Source organism: Podarcis tiliguerta (assembly GCF_965153285.1).
Source record: "Podarcis tiliguerta genome assembly, chromosome: 8".
Lineage (NCBI taxonomy): Eukaryota > Metazoa > Chordata > Lepidosauria > Squamata > Lacertidae > Podarcis > Podarcis tiliguerta.
Genome location: NC_139541.1, coordinates 51,750,637 through 51,770,415, shown reverse-complemented (window position 1 = coordinate 51,770,415; position 19,779 = coordinate 51,750,637). Strand labels below are relative to the sequence as shown.

The 19,779-nt window shown below is 44.9% G+C and overlaps 1 protein-coding gene across 1 annotated transcript in view; it reads right to left on the bottom strand.

Moving 5' to 3' along the window:
- PEPD (peptidase D) overlaps positions 1 to 19,779 on the bottom strand; it is a 126,342-nt gene that overhangs the window by 93,727 nt on the left and 12,836 nt on the right. Inside the window, exons 3-4 of the mRNA XM_083452921.1 lie at positions 18,970 to 19,097; positions 1,725 to 1,788 (exon numbers count right to left, since the gene is read on the bottom strand). Of these exons, the coding sequence (XP_083309047.1) occupies positions 1,725 to 1,788; positions 18,970 to 19,097 (192 nt within the window). The remainder of the gene's footprint in view (positions 1 to 1,724; positions 1,789 to 18,969; positions 19,098 to 19,779) is intronic.

Below are 19,779 nucleotides of genomic sequence, written 5' to 3'. Positions count from 1 at the left end.
CCAAAACAGGCGACCCAAACCAAAGCAAGGCCAAGTGACTCTAACTAAACTAGGGAGGGTGGGCGGATGTTCAACAGTGCGAAGCAAGTGCCCCTCCTTGCATCACACTGCTGTTTTTAAAGCCCCTGGGATCACACCACCCACTGGCTATTGGCTAAAATTGCCTGGTGTGATCCCAGGGGAATGGCCAGGACTTCTTGCTCCCCCCCCCCCATTTTAACCCTATCAGGTGAGCTCTTGGGTACCGCGTGCAACCAGGACCCTCTGTTATGAGGAACCCATTTCACAGACTCTCTGCCACAACAAGCTTGCACTATTGCCATCAAAAGCAGCTTCATAGGAACACATAGGAAGCTGCCTAATACTGACCACTCATCCATTTAGCTCAGTATTGTCTACACTGACTGGCAGCAGCTCTCCAGGGTTTCAAGCAGCAGTCTCTCTCAACCCTACCTGGATTGAACATCTTGCAAGACAGATGTACTACCACTGAGCTATGGCTCTGCCCCATGTGATTGCTTAGGGCCATAGCTCAGGGCAGAGATCAGTGCTTTGCAGGCTGAAGGTTACAGGTTCAAGCCTTGGCGTATCCACATAGGGCTGGGGAAAAGACCCCTGCCAGAAACCCAGGAGAGCCAATTAACAGTACGACAGCTTTTGCTGTGAACCACTCTGAGATCTACAGATGAAGAGTGGTATACAAATTTAATAAATATCAGGCTCTGTCAGCCTTGCTCCAGATATTCTGAGCCAGCATTTAGAGCAAATGGGAGTTGTAGCCCAATATGTCTGGAGGTTGGCAAAGGTTGGTGCGGACAGCACTGAGCTCAGATACTCCAAGAGGTCTGACTCTGTTTAAGGCAGCTTCAGGGAGGGGGGAAACGGCATGAAAAGTATCAATAAAACACTGGTGTCAAGACGTGTTTGTTGAGCCCATGTGAACACCACATCCAATGGGTACTAGTGCTCAACCCCAAAAAAGTAGGTGGTGGTGATAAGGGTACCTACACAGACTCTCAGAAACCAGAGCCCCATGGAATAAAGGAAGCTGCCTTACACTGAAGTCAGGTCATTGGTCCACCCCAGCCACCATTATCTACGCCAGGGTTTCCCAAACTTGGGTCTCCCAAGTTTGCTTTTGGACTACAACTCCTATCATCCCTAGTTAGCAGGACCACTGGTCAGGGATGATGGGAACTGTAGTTCAAAAACAGCTAGAGACCCAAGTTTAAGAAACCCTGATAGGCAGCAGCTGTCCAGGGCTCTCCAGGGTTTCAGGCAAAGTCTCTTCCAGCCTGACCTGGAGATGCCATTTAGGATTGAACTTGGGGATACTCTGTATATAAAAAACAGATGATCTGCCACAGAGGTACACTGGTCCTTCCCAACCAGTCCTGTGCACCAAGAGAGTTTGGGGTATCTATCTCTTTGCACAAACTGCAAACCTCTCATGCAGCAAAGCAAAGCATTTCCATAAAAGAGAAATCTTTCAAAAGCAAGTAGGGAAATAGCAAGGCGGGTTTGTGGGTGAAAGGGGGAGAGATTAAAAAATATATATTCTAACACACTTGCCTCAAGTAGTTAGTGGGATCCCAGACAGTGACTGCAACAAAGACCAGTTTCCAACTGCTTCTCTTCAAACTGGAAAGGCTAATACTTATTTACCCAATATTTTTGCCTCTCAAAAAAGCTTCACAAGATCTTGGCAAAGGCAAAACACTCACCTCATCTGTATACCGAACTTCATTGACAGCATACTTCTGCCTGAAGAATTCAGGAGGCTGGATCCTTCAGAATGCAAAGAGACAACTGGTTATTTTGCAAGTAAGAGAACAGCTTGATATATTATTATCAGCTTTATGTTACTATACCCCCTTTTCTTTTTACAAGACAGATTCAATGCACAAAGGAAGAAAATGAAGGACAATGAATGCTACAGATACGAAAACCCAAAGAGCAATTACACATCACCACCAGTTTTGGGCTACAATATATATAATTTTTTTGCCTAGTCAACAACAGCAATTTGGTATATTATCATATGGTACAGGCGTTCCTAGGACCCTAAACCCTATTTTTAAGAAACAGTATCTAAATAGGGGTAAGACGCACAGGACACTTTTCAAGGGATCATTAACACTGGGCATCCACATTTGAACAAAGTCTTAAGTTACCACATTTTTCTAAATTCCATGGTTAGGCATGGTATTTATTAGGACCAACCAAAATGTCCCAAAATGGAGCTTAAAAAAAGTGTGTATTGAGTTTTCAGAAATAACACTATATAAACAAAATAAATAGTAAGGAAACAAAGAACAACTGTGTGGAGTACATTATTACAGTTGGGGTAAAATGAACAGAAGGTTCAGTAGACTTGCAGACATATAATAAGATTCTGCAAAACAAAGTTTTGGAAGCAGGAGTTACAATTTGGAAGAAAGCAAGCCTTGGCACATAGAGGTATGCGTCATTGGGGGTTGATGCAGAATTCTATTGTTCTTGATAAAGCATATTAACAGAAGCCATACAACATCAAAATGCTCTCCAGTGACGGGTTAGATGCTCAGGTAAGGCAATGCCCCATGCCCTCCCATTCACCCCTAGAGAGACCCCATGCAGCCTTCCAATGTCTGAGAATTTCGAGTCTGGCTGCAACCAGCAGTAGAGCAAGCAACTCTTTGTGAACAAGGGTGGGATTTAAGGGATGTGAGTCGCTTACAGTGGCCAGGAAAGCTAATACTGGGTCCAAGATCAGCAACTGGCTGGCTATTGGAGAGAGGTCCATGAATATAAACTGCCAACAAAGTGCAAGTTTTTCGCATCCTCATCACATATGAAGAAAGGTGCCCTTGCCACCCCAGGGTGTCCAGCATAGTGGCGAGGCGTGTTCCAGAATATGTGACAACATAGCAATGGTCCAACGCCAATGTAGTAAAAGCTTGTTCTGAGCAAACTTTTTAGTTTCAAAAGACCGGTGAAGGAAGAAGAAAAAGTCTGGCTTGGTATTGAAGCCACAAAGTCTCATTTTAGTCACAACATGGAGTTGTTGCAGTTCAGTGGTACAGCACACAGTATACAGACAGTAAGAAAGGTGGGAGACTCAGGGAGAGCTACTGCCAGTCAGTGTTGACAGTAATGCAGTAGATGGGCCAAAGGTCTGACATATTCCTGAATTTCAAACATACACAAATGCCTTTGCCAAAGCCCTCCAGGTCAGCTTCTGCCTCATGCTGTGTGGCAGAAGGGTGAGCACTGCAGACTGGAAAGACATCTGAAGAGGAATAGCTACCCAAAACTGAGGAAGTGGGGAAAATTGCATCCAGGTGTCTTCATTCTGACACACACAACCTAATTGTAATAATACACCCAACTCCCTACCCCCATCCCGGCATTATGAGCTATGTTGTTTTCTTTTTAAAAAAGGGCAAGCATAAAAAGTTGAAGAGCAAATGGGTTCTTTTAAATACCAATTATTATTTTTTAAAAGTCATTTAAATGTCATCTTGTCAACCAAATATGATAGGGGAGCAACCTGTTTTAAAAAGGCAGATATAAAAGCTGCTTAACGTAAGCACCGTTACAAGAAACATTAAAAGAGAAAGCAGGTCATTATCCACACTTGTTTCCTTTATGGCACCAATAGCCTTTAATCAAACCCACCCTTCAGCATTGCACAGACACTTGCTCTTTGGGATGCACAGAGCAGATCAGCCAGGAGATTAGCCACTTCACTTGGGGGACAGGGAATCACTGAGAAGGCCAGCTGGTTAAATTCATGGGAGAAATGATTGCAGTCTCCAAATATGCCAAAGAGGTTCCCTGTTACTCCATATGGGAGACTGAGAAGATCCAAGAGGCTGCCCACTTCCCTACAGACCCTCTTGTGTGCTAAGATGGGCAGAGGGGGACCCTGTTGGTTTCTCCACTGCCCTCAGGGCATTCTCTGTGGCAGCCCTGAGTAGTGGAGCTCTCTACAGGGCTGTGTTTTGCACCTTCAATGTGCAGCGCTGAGTGCTGGAGACACATCTCTTTACTCTCGCCTTGGACCCGCGAGTTGTGTGTTTTTCAGGACCCATCTTCTTCCGGCGACTACAATTTGTTATAACTGTTTTTAATTCTGAAATTTAAATAGTTGTCACCAGCCCTGGAGCCTGCTGGGTGGCGGCAGTCATTATGGTGATGAAAGAACTAATGGGTGGAAATTGCAGGGTAGCAGTGTAAACAGCAGTAGAAACCTCCTAAGGACAACAGCAGTTTTGACAGTGGAGCAGGTAGACTGCACTGGGAGGTGGTGGGCTCTCCTTTACTGGTGGCATTTAAGCAGAGGTGGGATGGTGATGCTACAGTTACATCCTGCATTGCAGAGTCTGCACAGGGCACAGGGTATTGGCATAGATGACCTCCATAATCTAAAGTAACCAGATTTTTTCCAATGAATCCAGGGACACTTTTCAACTTGCTACTAAACAGATGGATTTTGTCAGGGGACTGATTTGTAAATCTGGGGACTGTCCCCGGGAAACGGGGACATCTGGTAACCTTACCATAGCTCCTTCCAGCTCCATGATTCTAAAAGGAAAGGAGAAAAGGCAGCAAAACAATACAAGGGGGACTAAGCACATCTCTGTGTTTAAGGCCCAGCATCCAGGAAATCCATATCCTGCAACAAGTGAAGTCTGCAAAGACACATTATGCAAACAGGACAGTTTGCACACAAGCTATTTTGTACAATTTATCCTGCAGGGTTTTTAGGGGTTTTGCATAATTTATTCTAGTTTTGCTAACCTTGCAGCTGGGCAAGAAGCCATGAAGGGCAGAGCATTCTTGCCTCAGACCACCTCTCTGGCTCCTGAAATTCCAGCATGCATTTCCATGTATATTTTTCAAGTGCATAACAGAGGCAGAGGGCCAGAAACTTGCTTTTTTTAAAAAAGGGAAGTCAAATTCTCAAGGAAACTGATTTTAACCCACTTTCACAATCTGCAATCCTGTGCAGTTGTAGCATATTTATATCTAGTTGCTGACTACTGCTGTTTCCCGCCCCCCAAAAATCAATAAGTAAATTTAAATGCAACAAGTGTTGTAGAGCAGCACAGGAAAAAGGAGGGTTGCCGCCATTTTGCTTAGAACACTGAACATTTAAGAGGAGGCTTGTTTTGCAAGAGTGACCAACAGCCCAATGAAGGCCCTCCATGTAAAAACTGAACTGAATATAGGAGTAGCAAAAAGAGGTGCAGATAAGATTTCCATTACAGCAAACCAAAGAGTCCACTAATGCACTGCTCAGAAAAGAGAGAGACAAAATTAACGCCCCGTCACGCAGGCTGAAAACAGAAGCCTTTCAAGCAGTCTGACCACCTGCATGTTTTTAATGAATATGTAATAAGGCCAAATTACAGCCGTCACTTATAATCTTGAATCCCTTTGGCTGGGGAAAAATATACGTTGTCATACACCTAGCACATCTTAAATGCAATGAGCAGAGATAGCTTTTGAAGTCAGCAACCGTCCTAAAAGTAGCATTAAAATGTCATAGAGTGGGACTAAAGACATTCAGCGGCTACAGACAATTAAAACTGGTGATGCATCCTTTGTCCCATTTACTTACTATGCAAAAGCCCTGCAATACAACTGTTTCAAGAACTGGTGGGCGGGGGCGGGGGCGGCTGGGCAACCATAGCATTTGTTAAAACACAATTAATGCTGATGGAAAAGGATTGGTGGGATGTGCAAGAGAAAGTTTTTGCAATAACCCCCCCCCCCCAAGTATAAAGATTCCTGTTCAGAATTGTTGGTGCTGAACAGACAAAGTTCTGTGAAGGTTGTCAGTTTTTTTTTAAAAGGGCAAGATTATGTTGCTTAGGGGTGCACACTGGAGCAGGGGTGAGGAACTTTTCTGGTCTGGAAGCCCAGACCTTTATGTCCCACCTCACCGTATGGTCCAACTGTTACAGGTGATCAGGGGAAAACCACCTGCCAATCATTTGGCATCAGGTGATTGATAAGCTGTCAAAGCTGACCCCACAGGGGTGTGGGGAACAGCCTGCTTCTCCAGCACATTCCCCACAGGAAATATGCTGGCAAACCAGGACCCAGGAGGACTGAACTCTTGAAACTTCAGGGATGTGAGCAGGATTTAACGCCTACTCATCAGCTGATGAGCGAGGGTTAAATTGTGCCACTCTGGCTGTATGCCAGTGGAATGCGGCCAAAGAAAAATGGATCGCTCATCAGTTGACCTCACTCAGCAGCACTGGCTGATTGACAAGGTGGGTGATGTTTTGGGGAAATGGCCTTGCAGGCAAAAATGGACCCCTTGGCAGTTCTCCACTCCCGCACTAGCATCTATTTCTAGGCATTTGGCCAATGGTACAACAATCTATTATTGCCAATGACCAATATTCAAAAAGAAACTTTGCATAACTTTGTATAACTATATAAAACACTGGACAAAACAAAATAGAGAACCATAACAACAACATTATACAGTACTAATAACTACATCTTACTGCACAAAACAACATACACAGAAAACAAAACTCCAAGTTTGCTAAAATTAGTCCCTGGAGAGTTTTACAGGCGGCGACACAATGTTTTGTGCATTCTGATCTGAAAAGTGTAGGAAAGAATAAAATGCATCTGATCATCCTGAGGCTTTCTGTAGAACTGGTTCAATAAAAATCTGAGGTATAATACAATAATATAATAAAAAAGAACAATACATAAGGAGGTGAGTTATTGATTCTACTTCTCCAGATTCACAGCGATATAGTGGTACCTCGGGTTACATACGCTTCAGGTTACCGACGCTTCAGGTTACAGACTCCGCTAACCCAGAAATAGTACCTCGGGTTAAGAACTTTGCTTCAGAAAGAGAACAGAAATCGTGCGGTGGCGGCGCGGCGGCAGCGGGAGGCCCCATTAGCTAAAGTGGTACCTCAGGTTAAGAACAGTTTCAGGTTAAGAACGGACCTCCAGAACGAATTAAGCTCTTAACCCAAGGTACCACTATATAAGTTGACCATAGTGGATCTCCAGAACTGCTGATTAGAGAACATTTGAGCACCCCAAAGTAAAGGCTCTGTGATGTCTTAAACAGAGAGCATGTAAAGATAGCTTGCTGGTTTACAGGGTTGAGGCGCTCTGTCGATTAGCATGTTATTCGAGGCGAAACCTAGATGATATCAGTGTTTAACATCCACATTACATTCTTTAAGTATTCTTCTGGCCAATTCCTATCCAATAGGGATAAGGTAACCCATGGAACAAACCATATACCAACAGTGGGGAATCTCATCCTCCCCCCCCCCCACCCCATTCAGGCCAATTCATGCCCACCCAAACATCATCTATGAAATGGGCTGCAGGAAGCTTTGCGGGTATCACTGACCAGATGATGAGTGGCACTTGCAATAATGCTTTGCAAGCACAGATCAGCTGATCCCTGCAACTTGCAAAACTCTGGATGCCAGGCCAGCTGATGGTTAGAGCTTGGAAACAGCAGCACTTTTGCCCACATGGGTGGATTTCAAACTATACAAGAATTATGATGTCAGGTGATTAACAGGACTTGATCCTGCAGCTGTGACATGTGCCATCTAAACATTCTGCCTCCCCCCCCCCCCCCGCTATAGAACTACTTTTCTCATATGCAAATTGAATCCATTTTGGCTTGCAAATGAACTTATCAAACTAGGCCCATGGGGTGTGGGGGAGAAGGGAGCTGGCTTGCTCGCCCAAGTTCCCCACTCCTGCTGCAAGTCTGCTGCTGCAAATGCGTTGTGGCACCACATGAGCACAGCTCCGGCACCACTGCTCCCCTCCATACTAACTGGTGTGAACATGCACACATTGCACCTTCCAGAAACAACACTAGGAAGTCATTTGTTTGCACCAAAGGAAACTGGCAGAAGCATCTGACAAGCGTTGGTTCCTTGGACACGAATTATTAAGCATGGGTACATATGGGAGGTGGGTGTAGAACTTTTGCAGGCTCGTTTGGAAAATGCTACATGACAGAGCAAGTCCAGCCTGCTGCTCCCCCACCTCTCACAGAGGCTGCTTTGGAAGCTTTGGAAACCCAGATGTCCATCTATGTCCGGAAAGAGCTGTGGATCTCGATTATGGTGGGAATTTGCTTACAGTGGTACCTCGCAAGACGAAAGCCTCAGAAGACGAAAAACTCGCAAGACGAAAGAGTTTTTCGTTTTCTGAATTGCTTCGCAAGACGGATTTCCCTATGGGCTTGCTTCGCAAGACGAAACGTCTTGCGCCTTTTTTTAAAAACCGCCAATGCATTCCTATGGGAAACCGTCAATACACAGCGGTGCTTCGCAAGACGAAAAAAATTCACAAGACGAAAAAACTCACAGAACGAATTAATTTCGTCTTGCGAGGCACCACTGTACATTGTATTCTGGGCTACAAGGTACATGTTTTCCAACAGGGCTGGGTCACTGGTGGCCCTCCAAATGTTGGTCTAAGCCCATCACTGTTAAAAATAATAACACCTAGCACGGGGATCTGATTTTTAAAATCTCAAGGCAAAATGGATTAGATCTGTGTATGAGAAAAATAGTTCTTTATAGGAAAAAAAAAAAAGGCAACCTGTTTAAGCCCGCGTGGGCCACAGGAGGGATCATCTGAGTGGCATCTTCCTCTCTTATACAGGAAAGAATGTATCTTGGTGCTTCCTTGAGTGGTGGCTCAAGTTTTGGATGATGTCCTGGGAGATCAGAGTGCAATTCCCCTCGGCCACCAGAGTCCCTAGTCACTGTGTCTCAGCCTACTGGAACTGACAGGCCTTTTGGGAGGAGAAGGTGAGGTACTTCCTTGAACTCTTTAGAAGAAAGGTGGAATATTAATGCAGTAAATTTAAAAAGTAGCCTCTTTTTTTAAAAAAAAACCTGCAATAAGTGTATTAAAAATAATTTTCAAAACATGAAAAAAATCTGCAACCCCATTAAAAAAATTGGGGGCATCTTTCCAGTCAACATTTTGATTGATGCGAGTGAACAACTATGCACCACAGCCTCATAGCTCTCATCTAATTTTCTTTAGATATATTTTCTCACACAGCGAGCATCTTTCGCGGACACACAACACACACACACACACACACACACACACGGGGTGGGGAGCAATCCACAGACACTAGGAGCAGCTCATCAACATCTTAATTTTTCATGAGTGAAAATGTACAAGGAAGAAGCTTGAACGCAAAGGTAAGGGAAGGTTATGGTAATTCGCCGCGCCAAGCTGGAAGCCATCAACGAGGCATGAAAAATTGGAGCAAGACGAAAGGGACGTTTAAAAGCTGTCAAGATGCTCGCCAACACACTCGCTCCTCGTTACACTAACATCAGATGCACAGATGGCAAAGTGTTAACTAAACAAGAGGGTGTCAAACCCATCCAGCACGCGCAACGCGGGAGACTTTAGGAGGCACTAACAGATGTTTCTGACAGTGCCAAATATTTAAAAACAACCTCTGTCATGTAGAGCAATGCAACTTTTATAAAAAAAAATCCCAGAGTGGGGGGGGGGAGGGAGAGAGAAAAGATATGCAGAAGAATGACGCCCCCACTAAATTGTGTTGTTCCACGAGTCATTTCTCACGTTGAAGATGCACCTCCATTTGCAGAAATAGGCAGCCAACGGCTCTTCAGCGAAAAGCTCTAAGTGGTGACTGTTGGCTGCAATAGCCCAATAAAAAGCTTATTTGGGTCGCCCCATCTAGTCACAGTCAAAAATGGATCGCTTAGGCTGCTGCACAAAGATGGAGGCTGCTGGGGTTCCACCAGAATGAAATGTGTTGCTTCAGAGAGAGAGAGCTTAGTGCTTTTATATGTGAGCGCAGATGGCACACCTGTGCCCCCCACACAGCTCCCCAAAAAAGGAATGCAAGGCTTAGTGGCACAGCAGAAATATGATTACGAGTATAATGTGCCACATCGCAGAATGTCACGAAAGCAGGAGCCAAGAACAGCGAAAGGAGGGAGTCTTGGCAGCCGACTGTTCTCCCCTGCCATCCCAACCAAATATCCTTCAGCCAGCGTCTCTCCTCTTCAACAGTGGCGCTTAAAACAACTAAACATATTTAAAAGTCATTGTGGGAAAGGGGGGTGGAGAGACAGAGAGCATGGTTCCTCATTCTGCCATTCTTACTGAGGCACCTTCATTTTTCTTGTTTCCTCACTGTTCTTCTCAGTATCTTTTCCACAGAAACATAGAACTGGAAGGAACCCTCCCCCCAAGGGCCAACTAGTATGACCCTCTGGAAGCTAAGGAGCAAGAACAGATATGCTTTGGTAAAAGAGAAAATTATTCTCTTGGGCAGTCCAAACTCAATACTGAGTTCCAACAACCAGGATGAGAGCTTGCTCTGGATCTGGGCCCAGTGGCGTAGCGTGGGGGGTGCAGGGGGGCCGGCTGCACCGGGCGCAACATCTGGGGGGGGGGGGGCGCGCTCGCACTCGCAGCTCTCTGCCCCTATCTGGCTCACTCACTCTCTCTCACTGCAGTGCTGGCTGTGCAAATCCGATCCGAGCCGCCGGGTTGTCCCCCACTGTGGAGGGGTGGTGCCAGGCATGCGGTGCGGTGCGGAGAGAGAGCGAGGGACTATCTGGGGGAGGGACAGTGCAGCGGGGGGCACAAATTACTTAGGGGGTGCAAATTACTTGCCTTGCCCCGGGTGCTGACAACCCATGCAACGCCACTGTCTGGGCTCCTCTCAGTTGACTGATGAGAAAGAAGTATCACATTGTTCAGGGTGGGTGGGGGATGAACTCATCAGTGCTTCAAAGATTAGGAGTGCATCTGACATGGGTATGCTTGGTATTGGCCCTTGGTATGAGAGTTGTAACAGCGTGAATGCTTTACGTTATGAGTGGTCGACAGTAATGTCTGTGGTACACTGAATGGTTGTAGTTGGTTGTGTGAAAGGAGTGGTGTGTGAGATTGAGAGAGTGATAGCATGCATGTGTGTTGACTGAAATTTTACATTATACAGTGGAACCTTGGTTCTCAAATGTAATCTGTTCCGCAAGTCCATTTAACTCCCCAAATGTTTGAAAACCAAGGCATGGCTTCCTATTGGCACAGGCGCCCCCGGAAACAATAGCCGACAACCGCATTGGACATTCGGCTTCAAAAAAAACCATTCCAGGTTTTCGGCATTCGGCATTCCAAAGCCGATTTGTTTGTCAACTAAGCTGCCCACGGACATGGGTATCGCCTATGTATTTTGCTATGTGACTCATCTGACATAGTCTCATAACATTTATTGTATTGCAAACTGCTTCAAGGCCTTTCAGATATTAAGTGGGCTACAAATGGACGTAACAACATCATCATCAAGAGTGAGATTGGTGCTGAGCTGTTGCCACATCTCCTGTTCACTTGTTCAATGCTTGACCCAAGAGTAAATGTGAGCCAAAAATTTACAGTATTTCAGAAGCACATTTTTTTTCGGGGGGGGGGGGGACTGCTGAGAGCTGGCCTGGGAGGCCTCCCTCTCTATTCTCTTTTCCTTCCCTTTCATGACAGGTGTAAGGTTGGATGCCAATATTCATTCACACCAGGACATTCCAGGCCAATGATATCCCCCTGTAAAGCAATTACATTGTTTTGCCATATGTGGCACACAGACCAGCTGCTTTACAGTACGTTTTGCTTCAGAAAATCACTTTAATCAATACACCAACTCATTCTGTCAGTTATAATTAAGGCAAGGTAAATGGCAGGTGCAACATTAATCAACAAAACGGAAGCCTACAAGCACCAGATGTAGGGATCTGGCTTAAACCTTAACATCAGGGATTCACATTTATAATCCACCTAATTTCCAAGAGATTGGTGTTAGTGACAGCAAACTCAAGTAATAGAAGACAAGAGCTGCAATCCAGCAACTCATTATGGTTGCCTTATTCATTTCCACTAGTGGCACACTATTGTCCAGAAGCACCAGTAAACTATGGTTTACCATTATGTCAACAGGCCTGAACTCATGCTTCCTCCCTCCAACACAGCTGCAAAAGGAGCTTGGAAGTTTTTCTTCCTATATTTCAGGCATGTCCAACTTCCAAGAGACTGCGATCTACTCCCACTATTAAAAAAACAACAACAAACTGGCAGTGGTCTACCCATTGTATTGACCAAAGTTGTTGAGCTTTCCTTGTAGCTGAATCAAAGGAGAAAAGGGAGGTGGAGCACCTAAGTTTTAAACTCATGCACAAAACACTGGTGTTCTGGGCACCACAGCATAAGGCAACTGATAAGCTGGAAGGTGTGCAGAGGAGGGCCATCAAGATGATCAAAGGTCTAGAAACCAAGCCTTAAGAATGGAGTTGAGTATGTTCAGCCTGGAGAAGAGAAGACTGAAATGTATGAATACATCTTCAAACGTATGATGGGCTATCAAATGGAAGACGGAGCAAACTTGTTTCCAGCTGCTCCAGAGAGGTGGACCCAAATCAGAGGATTCAAAAGTCAAGAAAGCTGATTCCAACTTAACATTAAGAAGGACTTTCTGACGGTAAGAGCCATTTGACAGTGGAACGAAGTCCCTCGGGAGGTTGTGGACTCTCCTTCCTGGGAGGCTTTTAAATAGAGGTTGGGTGGCCATCTGTCAGAGATGCTTTAGCTGTGATTCCTGCATTGCAGGAGGTTGGACTAGATGACCCATGAGGTCCCTTCCAACTATACAATTCTATCGTTCTATTATTCTGATATTAAGTCCCCAAAGAAATCACCGTGTAGAGGAGGTACCCGTATGCGTACATAGGCCAGGTCACCCCACAGAATTTACTGGGAAAGCTTGCTGGATATTTCAGTATCAGCACCAATTTCTGAATCAATGTGGCAGGATGCATTAACTGAAACACACCCCCCTAACAGGGTAAGGTTTGTGTTTTACTTAAATTTCTACATTGCACTTTCCTCTCTCAGCACAACTCACATTATATGCCCCTTTCCCAGGTATTATTATTTCAATAATTATTTTATATTGCATTAGCCTCCCAGAAGCCCACTGGCACAGAGACAAAATTATCTTCATGGGGGAAATGTATTGCAGCTGGCGAGGAGAAGATAATTACAATATTCATAATCAAATTTGTAATCTAACACTGTGTCCATCTGTAAGCAAGTTCTATTTTAATACAGATCACTGCTTTTTGAGAGCAACTGAGTGCAGCAACAGAAAGAGAAGATTAACACCCCTGCTGTCCGTGAAGCAACATTTGAACAGCCAGACCGATCTGCATAAAAGTCTACAGCAAGATGGGAGTTTTTATGGCGTCTGATTTGTTAAGGAATTGTACATAAAGGCATCCGTTAAGTGGGTGTTAAAACAACTTGAAGGAAGGCTTTAAAATCTTAAAAACACACTGTATCAAAATAAACAAGGAGTCAAAATTCATGAGGAAGTCTTGTTATGGAGCTCTTTCACTGAGACAAGACTTCCTGTGGCAGGGTACAGTGGCCATGGCTCAACTCAGGTATTAGGTCACAAACCATGGCTTATGCTAGCCACTGGCCTGGTTCGTACTACACAGTAAGCCTAATCATGGCTTACCTGAACTGAACAGACATCCTGACTCCTGGAAAGAAACTGAGAGCCACCACAGACCTCTTTGCTCCTGTGCCACGCTAAGCTAAGCCAAGGTTTGTCTTAGCATATCGTCCAAACGTAGGCATGTTTGAGGAGCGAGTTTAATCACAAGCCCAGGTTGGGACAGAACACTAAGCCAAATCTTAGCTTGGCACTGTGTGGGAGCAAAAAGGACCAAGAAGGATCAATGTAGCCTTGGGCCCCTATCTGGGAGACCACATGTTCATGTCAACAAGAAGAGCCTGCTGGATTATGCCAAAGGGAGCCCACTTAATCCAGCAGTATGTTCTTGCAGTGACCAACCAGATGCCTGTGGGAAACCTGCAAGCAGGACCCGAGCACAAGAGCACAATCCCCTCCTGTTGTTTCCAGCAAGCAGGATGTATTGATGCCTCCATTGGTGGGGATACAGCACAGCCATCAATCACCCTCTCTTCCATGAATTTGTCCAATCCTCTCTTAAAGCCATCCAAGTTGGTGGCCATCAATGCTTCCTGCAGGAGCACGTTCCATACTTTCACTATGTGCTGCATGAAGACGTCCTTTATTTTATCTGCCCTGAATCTGCCAACAATCAGCTTCACCGGATGACCACAAGTTCTAAAGGTGGTCTTGCTAAGTCCTAGTTGGGCTTGCCATGCTGTGCGAACCAGGCTGCAGTTTAGAATCCAAATCCTGGTTTGAACTTCCCAGAGTACAACAGGCAAACCCTGTTTGGGTTGGGGCTGCTTGACTGCTTTTCATTTTTCATCCTCTCCGCTTTCACCGCCTTCACATGCTCCCACCTCCGCAGCATAGCAGACTCTGGAGGTGGAGAAAGAGCCATAACTTTTGCCTGTCAGTTTAGTAGGGTTTCTAGGCTTAGTTTCAGTGGCTAGACGCAAACCATGATTTGTTGATGCAAACATTACCTGGGGGGGGGTCACATCACTGTCAGTGTGAAAGGGCTTTACATGTAGACAAATGTACACACCCAGGGGTCTTCCATACAAGGGGCAAGCCTGGGCGAAATACGGAACCAGTGATGTGACTCCCATGTAGATGCCTACAGTGTGATACAGATTAGTTCAGAGAATGTCCATTTCAGTGTCTAAATTTTTCCATCTAAAGTTCACCCCAGTTTGGATTTTTTTTTTTACAGCCCCCACAAAAATGTGCACACATTTTTATTTTTGTATACATTCCCCCCCCCCAATACTCATATTTTTGGGTTGAAGAGTAGCACTGCAAAATTTGAAGCACAAATTTCTAAGGTTTTATTGCAATGAAGACCTGAGAAATGTTGCCGTGATCCCTAGACACAGGACGCCAAGTGCACAGCCAAGAGGAGGTGTCCACTTCCTCTGTCAACCCCTCTCTACTGCTGTCTCTTCAATACAAGGTGGGAATAAATACATTTTAAGGTGTTGCTGTGAAGATTTCTAAGTGTTATAGCATCATTATTACTCCATGTGTTTTATTTAACCAACAGAAAGCCATCATCTTTATGAAGGCATCTGCAAGGGTGATGTTTCCTTTCTATTGCAGATTTTTAACTGTAGGCTATCATTTCGGTCTTGCATAAAGTTCTGTTATGGCTTTCTTCAAATATTATGCCTATTTTGGGTTTTTACTGTTGTGTGCTTCTTCAGAGCAGTGTGTGTGAGAGAAGGGGGGTGGGGGGAGGGAGGGAAAGAAATATTTAAAGTGTGGGTAGAAGATTGATGAGATCCAGTGCTCTGGAATGCATCCACTACATCAGTGGTTTTTTCACACTGTGCCCTGCAGGGTTCCACAGAAGTTTGTCACCATCAGCCATTCAATGAAATGGTCAATTATGGCAAAAAAGCTTCCCCAAGAGGGACCTTCCCTTGCCCACAACTATTTATTAAAATCACTTGTTAGCTGGCCTTTTCACATAGTGGCATATATGTGTGTGTGTGTGTGTATTTCATCCTCTCCAAAATGACAATAGGGGAGGAGAGTTACCAAACAACCTAGCCATGATGGCTACATATTACCTCTGGGATCAGGGGCACAATGCCTCTAACATCAGCTGCTGGGAAACAGGAGCAGGAGACTGCTATTGCAATGAGGTCTTGCTTGTGGTTTTCCCAAAGGATCTACACGGCCAGTGAGAGAACAGGATGCTGGACTAGTTGGGCCTTTGACCTGATCCAGCCACCGTGCTCTTCCAACCTTCATGATCTCAGGGGGAACTTCATTCAACAACCAAGGCAATCAATGTAAAGATTCAGGAGTATTAGGGCTTCTATGGAGTTCTCCAAGTCATGGGTTGGCAATGTGACACCCTCAGGCTGGAAGGGTACTGCTTCCAGGGGTTCATCTTGTAGCCTTGTGTCTGGGACTGGCCCTAGGGGCAAGGCCTCCAATTTCTAAGCATAAATTGAGCCGAGAAGCATCTTGACAGTGAATGTAATTGGACCAAGTCCAGCTGGATGGGTTCTCTACATGCCATATCCTTAAAGTGGCACACAATTGCATTTTGTGAATTTTGGACTGGATGGAAGAGAACTCTTTTTGGCATCAGGTTAAAACCATCCTGTTATCTCAGGCAGTTGATGAAAAACAATGAGCTGGGTGCTATTGTCTGCATGTTGGGGATCTCTCTTTTCCCCCCAAGTTGCTGCTAATATAAAAATTATTTTCCTGTGGTGGCTAGTGCCCATTGAAACTGGTAGGGCAGAAGTCAGGGAGACGAACAGTAGGTGGTGCCAGAGCCATCTCATTCTAGTTTAGTGCTCATCCTCTTCCCTGGTAAGCTCTACAAGAGCAACATTGAGACTAAGGAGGAGACAGACAGGCAGGATCAGTCCCTGAACTGGTTGTAAGTAAGAAGGGGGGCAGACGAGGCTAGCCTCTGAAGTTGTCCAATTTGTAGATGGTGCTGGTTTTTGTTTTATTACAACTGTTAATTGCTTTTGCCTGCAGTTTTAAGGTTTTGCTTTCAAATTTGTTGTAAGGCACCTAGAGACAGGCTGGTATTCCACATCAAACAAACTAAATAAGTAGCAAAACAAAATGCTGCGACTGAGTGCCAGTCCAAAACAGACCAAGGCCAGTCAATCCGCCCCTAGCATGAAGCACCATCTGGAGAAGTACAGCTTAGATTCCTATTCAAAATCTTTTGTGCCAGAAATTTCTCCAACACTCAAGCTTGGAGAAGACAAAAGGCAGAAGTGGGAGTCAGAGGAGAGGTAGGTTCTCTGCTAACATAGGCGGGCCTTTTTACAACAAAGGCAACCACAACGCAATCTTGGAGCCAAGATAGTGCCAAGACAATCACGCTCTCCATGCAGAGACAGAAACCCTCCCTGGCCATATGGTCGCTCCGAAACACTTTGCCATGCAGGAATGGCTGCAGACATATCTTTGGGCTGGAATTAGTGTTTAAAGAAGAGTAATTGCTCCAATTAGAAGCTATCCAAGCCAAGAGAGGTAGAGAAAGTATTAAATTAGAAACAATCCCAGATTCCAAAAACAGCGCAGAGGCCAAAAAATTGTGACTTGTTAGGCACAGTGTACATATAATTATGATGCAGAGAGAATGCATTACTACTGATGTGAGTCCAAGCTCCCAAAGAGCTATTGATAGTTTCACTAAGGAAGCAAAGAGAAAGGCAAGAATTTGGGGGTGGACATGAACAAGGAGGCTGACAAGCGTAGGTGAGGGAGAGGAGAAAGAGAGGCCAGCTTGAAGACCACATTTAGGAAAGAAAAGACGCCTCAGGGTCTCTCTGCAGCTAGCCCTTGCTGGCATCTATCTGTCTGGAGAGGCAATGGAGTGTGTCTTCAGGGGTGAAGTCTATTCACCAGGTAAGCAGCAATGAAGTGACCTCCCTGGGGCGCAAGCCTAGACAATGTGTATGGAGGTCCTGGGCTGCCCAGATGACAAGACCCCCTCTCAGCCATGCTGATGTGGTCCAAAGGAAAGCAGAGCAATACATTTGGCTCCAGCTTGGCTGCAGAAGTTGCTGGAAGGAGGAGTACAATGAGCCATCCAACCGGATTTGTGCTGGGTTTATTCCTTAGCCTTTTCTTCTCCCTAAGATGTCCCACAAACAGACTGTTCCTCTGGGTTTGCTCAAGCCTTTCTCATGAATGAAGATAGCCACAAGGCAGTGGAGGTTTAGGATCAGCTTCCCTTCTCCTAGGTGGACTACCTTCCCAGGCTGATGAGTCCTGCCTGCCCCTCACTTCCTTCTACAGCACATGCAGGAACCGCCTTCTGGACCACTGGAGTCACTATTGGTCTTGTCCGCTCAATCTGCCAGAGCCTGTGTCTTTGCACAAAGAGGAAGTCCTCAACTCACTGAGGGATTAAGACCCATCGGCTATCCTCACCTGGTTTAGCTGGCCTGTAGAAGCTGGGGTGTGGCCACTGTCGCATGCTGACAACTTCTAGGAGCCACAGGTGAGAGCAGAGTGCGGGGTGGGGAACAAAAGTGGACAAACTGCCCCAGGAGGAACATGACATGTCCCCCACGAGAGGTTTTACCCCTCCCCTAGCACCCCATACACCCCAGCACTACTGACTTAATAAATACCCCATTTATTCTGAACAGGTTTTAACAATCCTAGATAATGAACAGAAACCACCAACCTTCACCACTCAGTGATTTAGGATCACCGTTTGCCCTACCCTCTCATGCCTTAGAAAGGCAGCCAAAGCTGGCAGTAGAGGAGGGGAAATGTGAATCGCCCTGTGATCTTTGGATGAAGGTCGGAATACCAATTTAATAAATATAAATAAAATGAAACTCCAAAGTTGACACTAACAGATACATAATAGAAAAATCCTGGTGTGTTTTTGAAAATAAAAAAGAGTATACCTTTCAAACTGGCAGACTAATGATTAACGATGACGTTGATGGTATGTAATTTTACTGCTGATTTTAATGTTGCTCCACCACAATTATATATATTTTTAATGTTTGTGGTGTAGACATTTTTGCAAACTAATAATAATAATACAGTTAATAAAAACCATTAGTGTTCATCTCACAGTTTAATGTTTCATAAAAAAAAACTTATTCTACCCGTTGCTGCCTGCAGAGAAATAATAATGCAGCAAACAACCACAGACCCTTCAGGAAAAGGTTGCTTCTGCTACTCATTTCTAAAGAAGCTTTATGCACCTTTTAAAATTTGGAATAAAGTGACGAGGCAAGCAAGGTCTGCCCCTGCTTGGAGGCCTTGCCCACTGGCCTTGGTGGGATCCACCGGACAACAACTTGATCTGACATGTGTGCAGTAGACAACGGCTTTTATTGCCAGATGGAAATGAATCTTATGTTCAAATCTTTCTTTGGTCTGTCCCCAGATGAAGGAAGGAAGGAAGAAGGAAGAGATCTTACTTTCCCATCCAAACTGCGTAGCTGTCGGGGAGTCTCGGGATGAAGAGGATGGAGTTTCCACTGTCAACCTCAACTGCTCCATAGCAGTCTGCCTCAGTCACTCCAAAAGTCCAGTGGAAGTAGGATTCCTAGAACCAAGGAATTTAAAAGCATTCCATTATGCCAGTTCTCCGCTCGTCTTTTTTTTTTTTTTAAGGGTATTTGGAAAGATGTCAAGGTCAATACAGATTAGCACTACCTGTGGCAAAGGGACCCACCGGGTTGAAAGGTTTTGAACATAATGCAAAACACCTTCCAAATCACCTCTATCACCACTTCTAAAAAGGCAATCTGAATACATGGATATACTTGCCAAAAAAAGTGGGAGGAACTAACAAAAATTAAAATGCTGAGCACCCTGAACTTCAAGACATTTATTCAAAAGTGTAGTGTTTCAATGGAACTCTGATCCCATTGGAGAGGACAGAGAAGTAACAAGAGCAAGGGTTCACTAATGTGACGCTCCCAGGAAGGAGTGCCCGTGAGTATGTCCTTCTATGTTCACAGAAGGTCTCAGTAAATACCCATCCCAAAATCAACACTGATATGATTATTTATATAGCGCCCTTTGTCAGAAAACCACAGGGAGGTTTACAACATCACACGCAAATGCCAGCACGTAATAGAATACCTAGACAATATAAAGATCAAAACAGTTGTATAATACAATAAGAAATACATAATAATATACAGGTGTTCATAATACACAGATTTTCTTAGCCACAAAATAAGGGAGAAACCTCTGTGATCCTGCTCAGTTCCTGTCTGCAC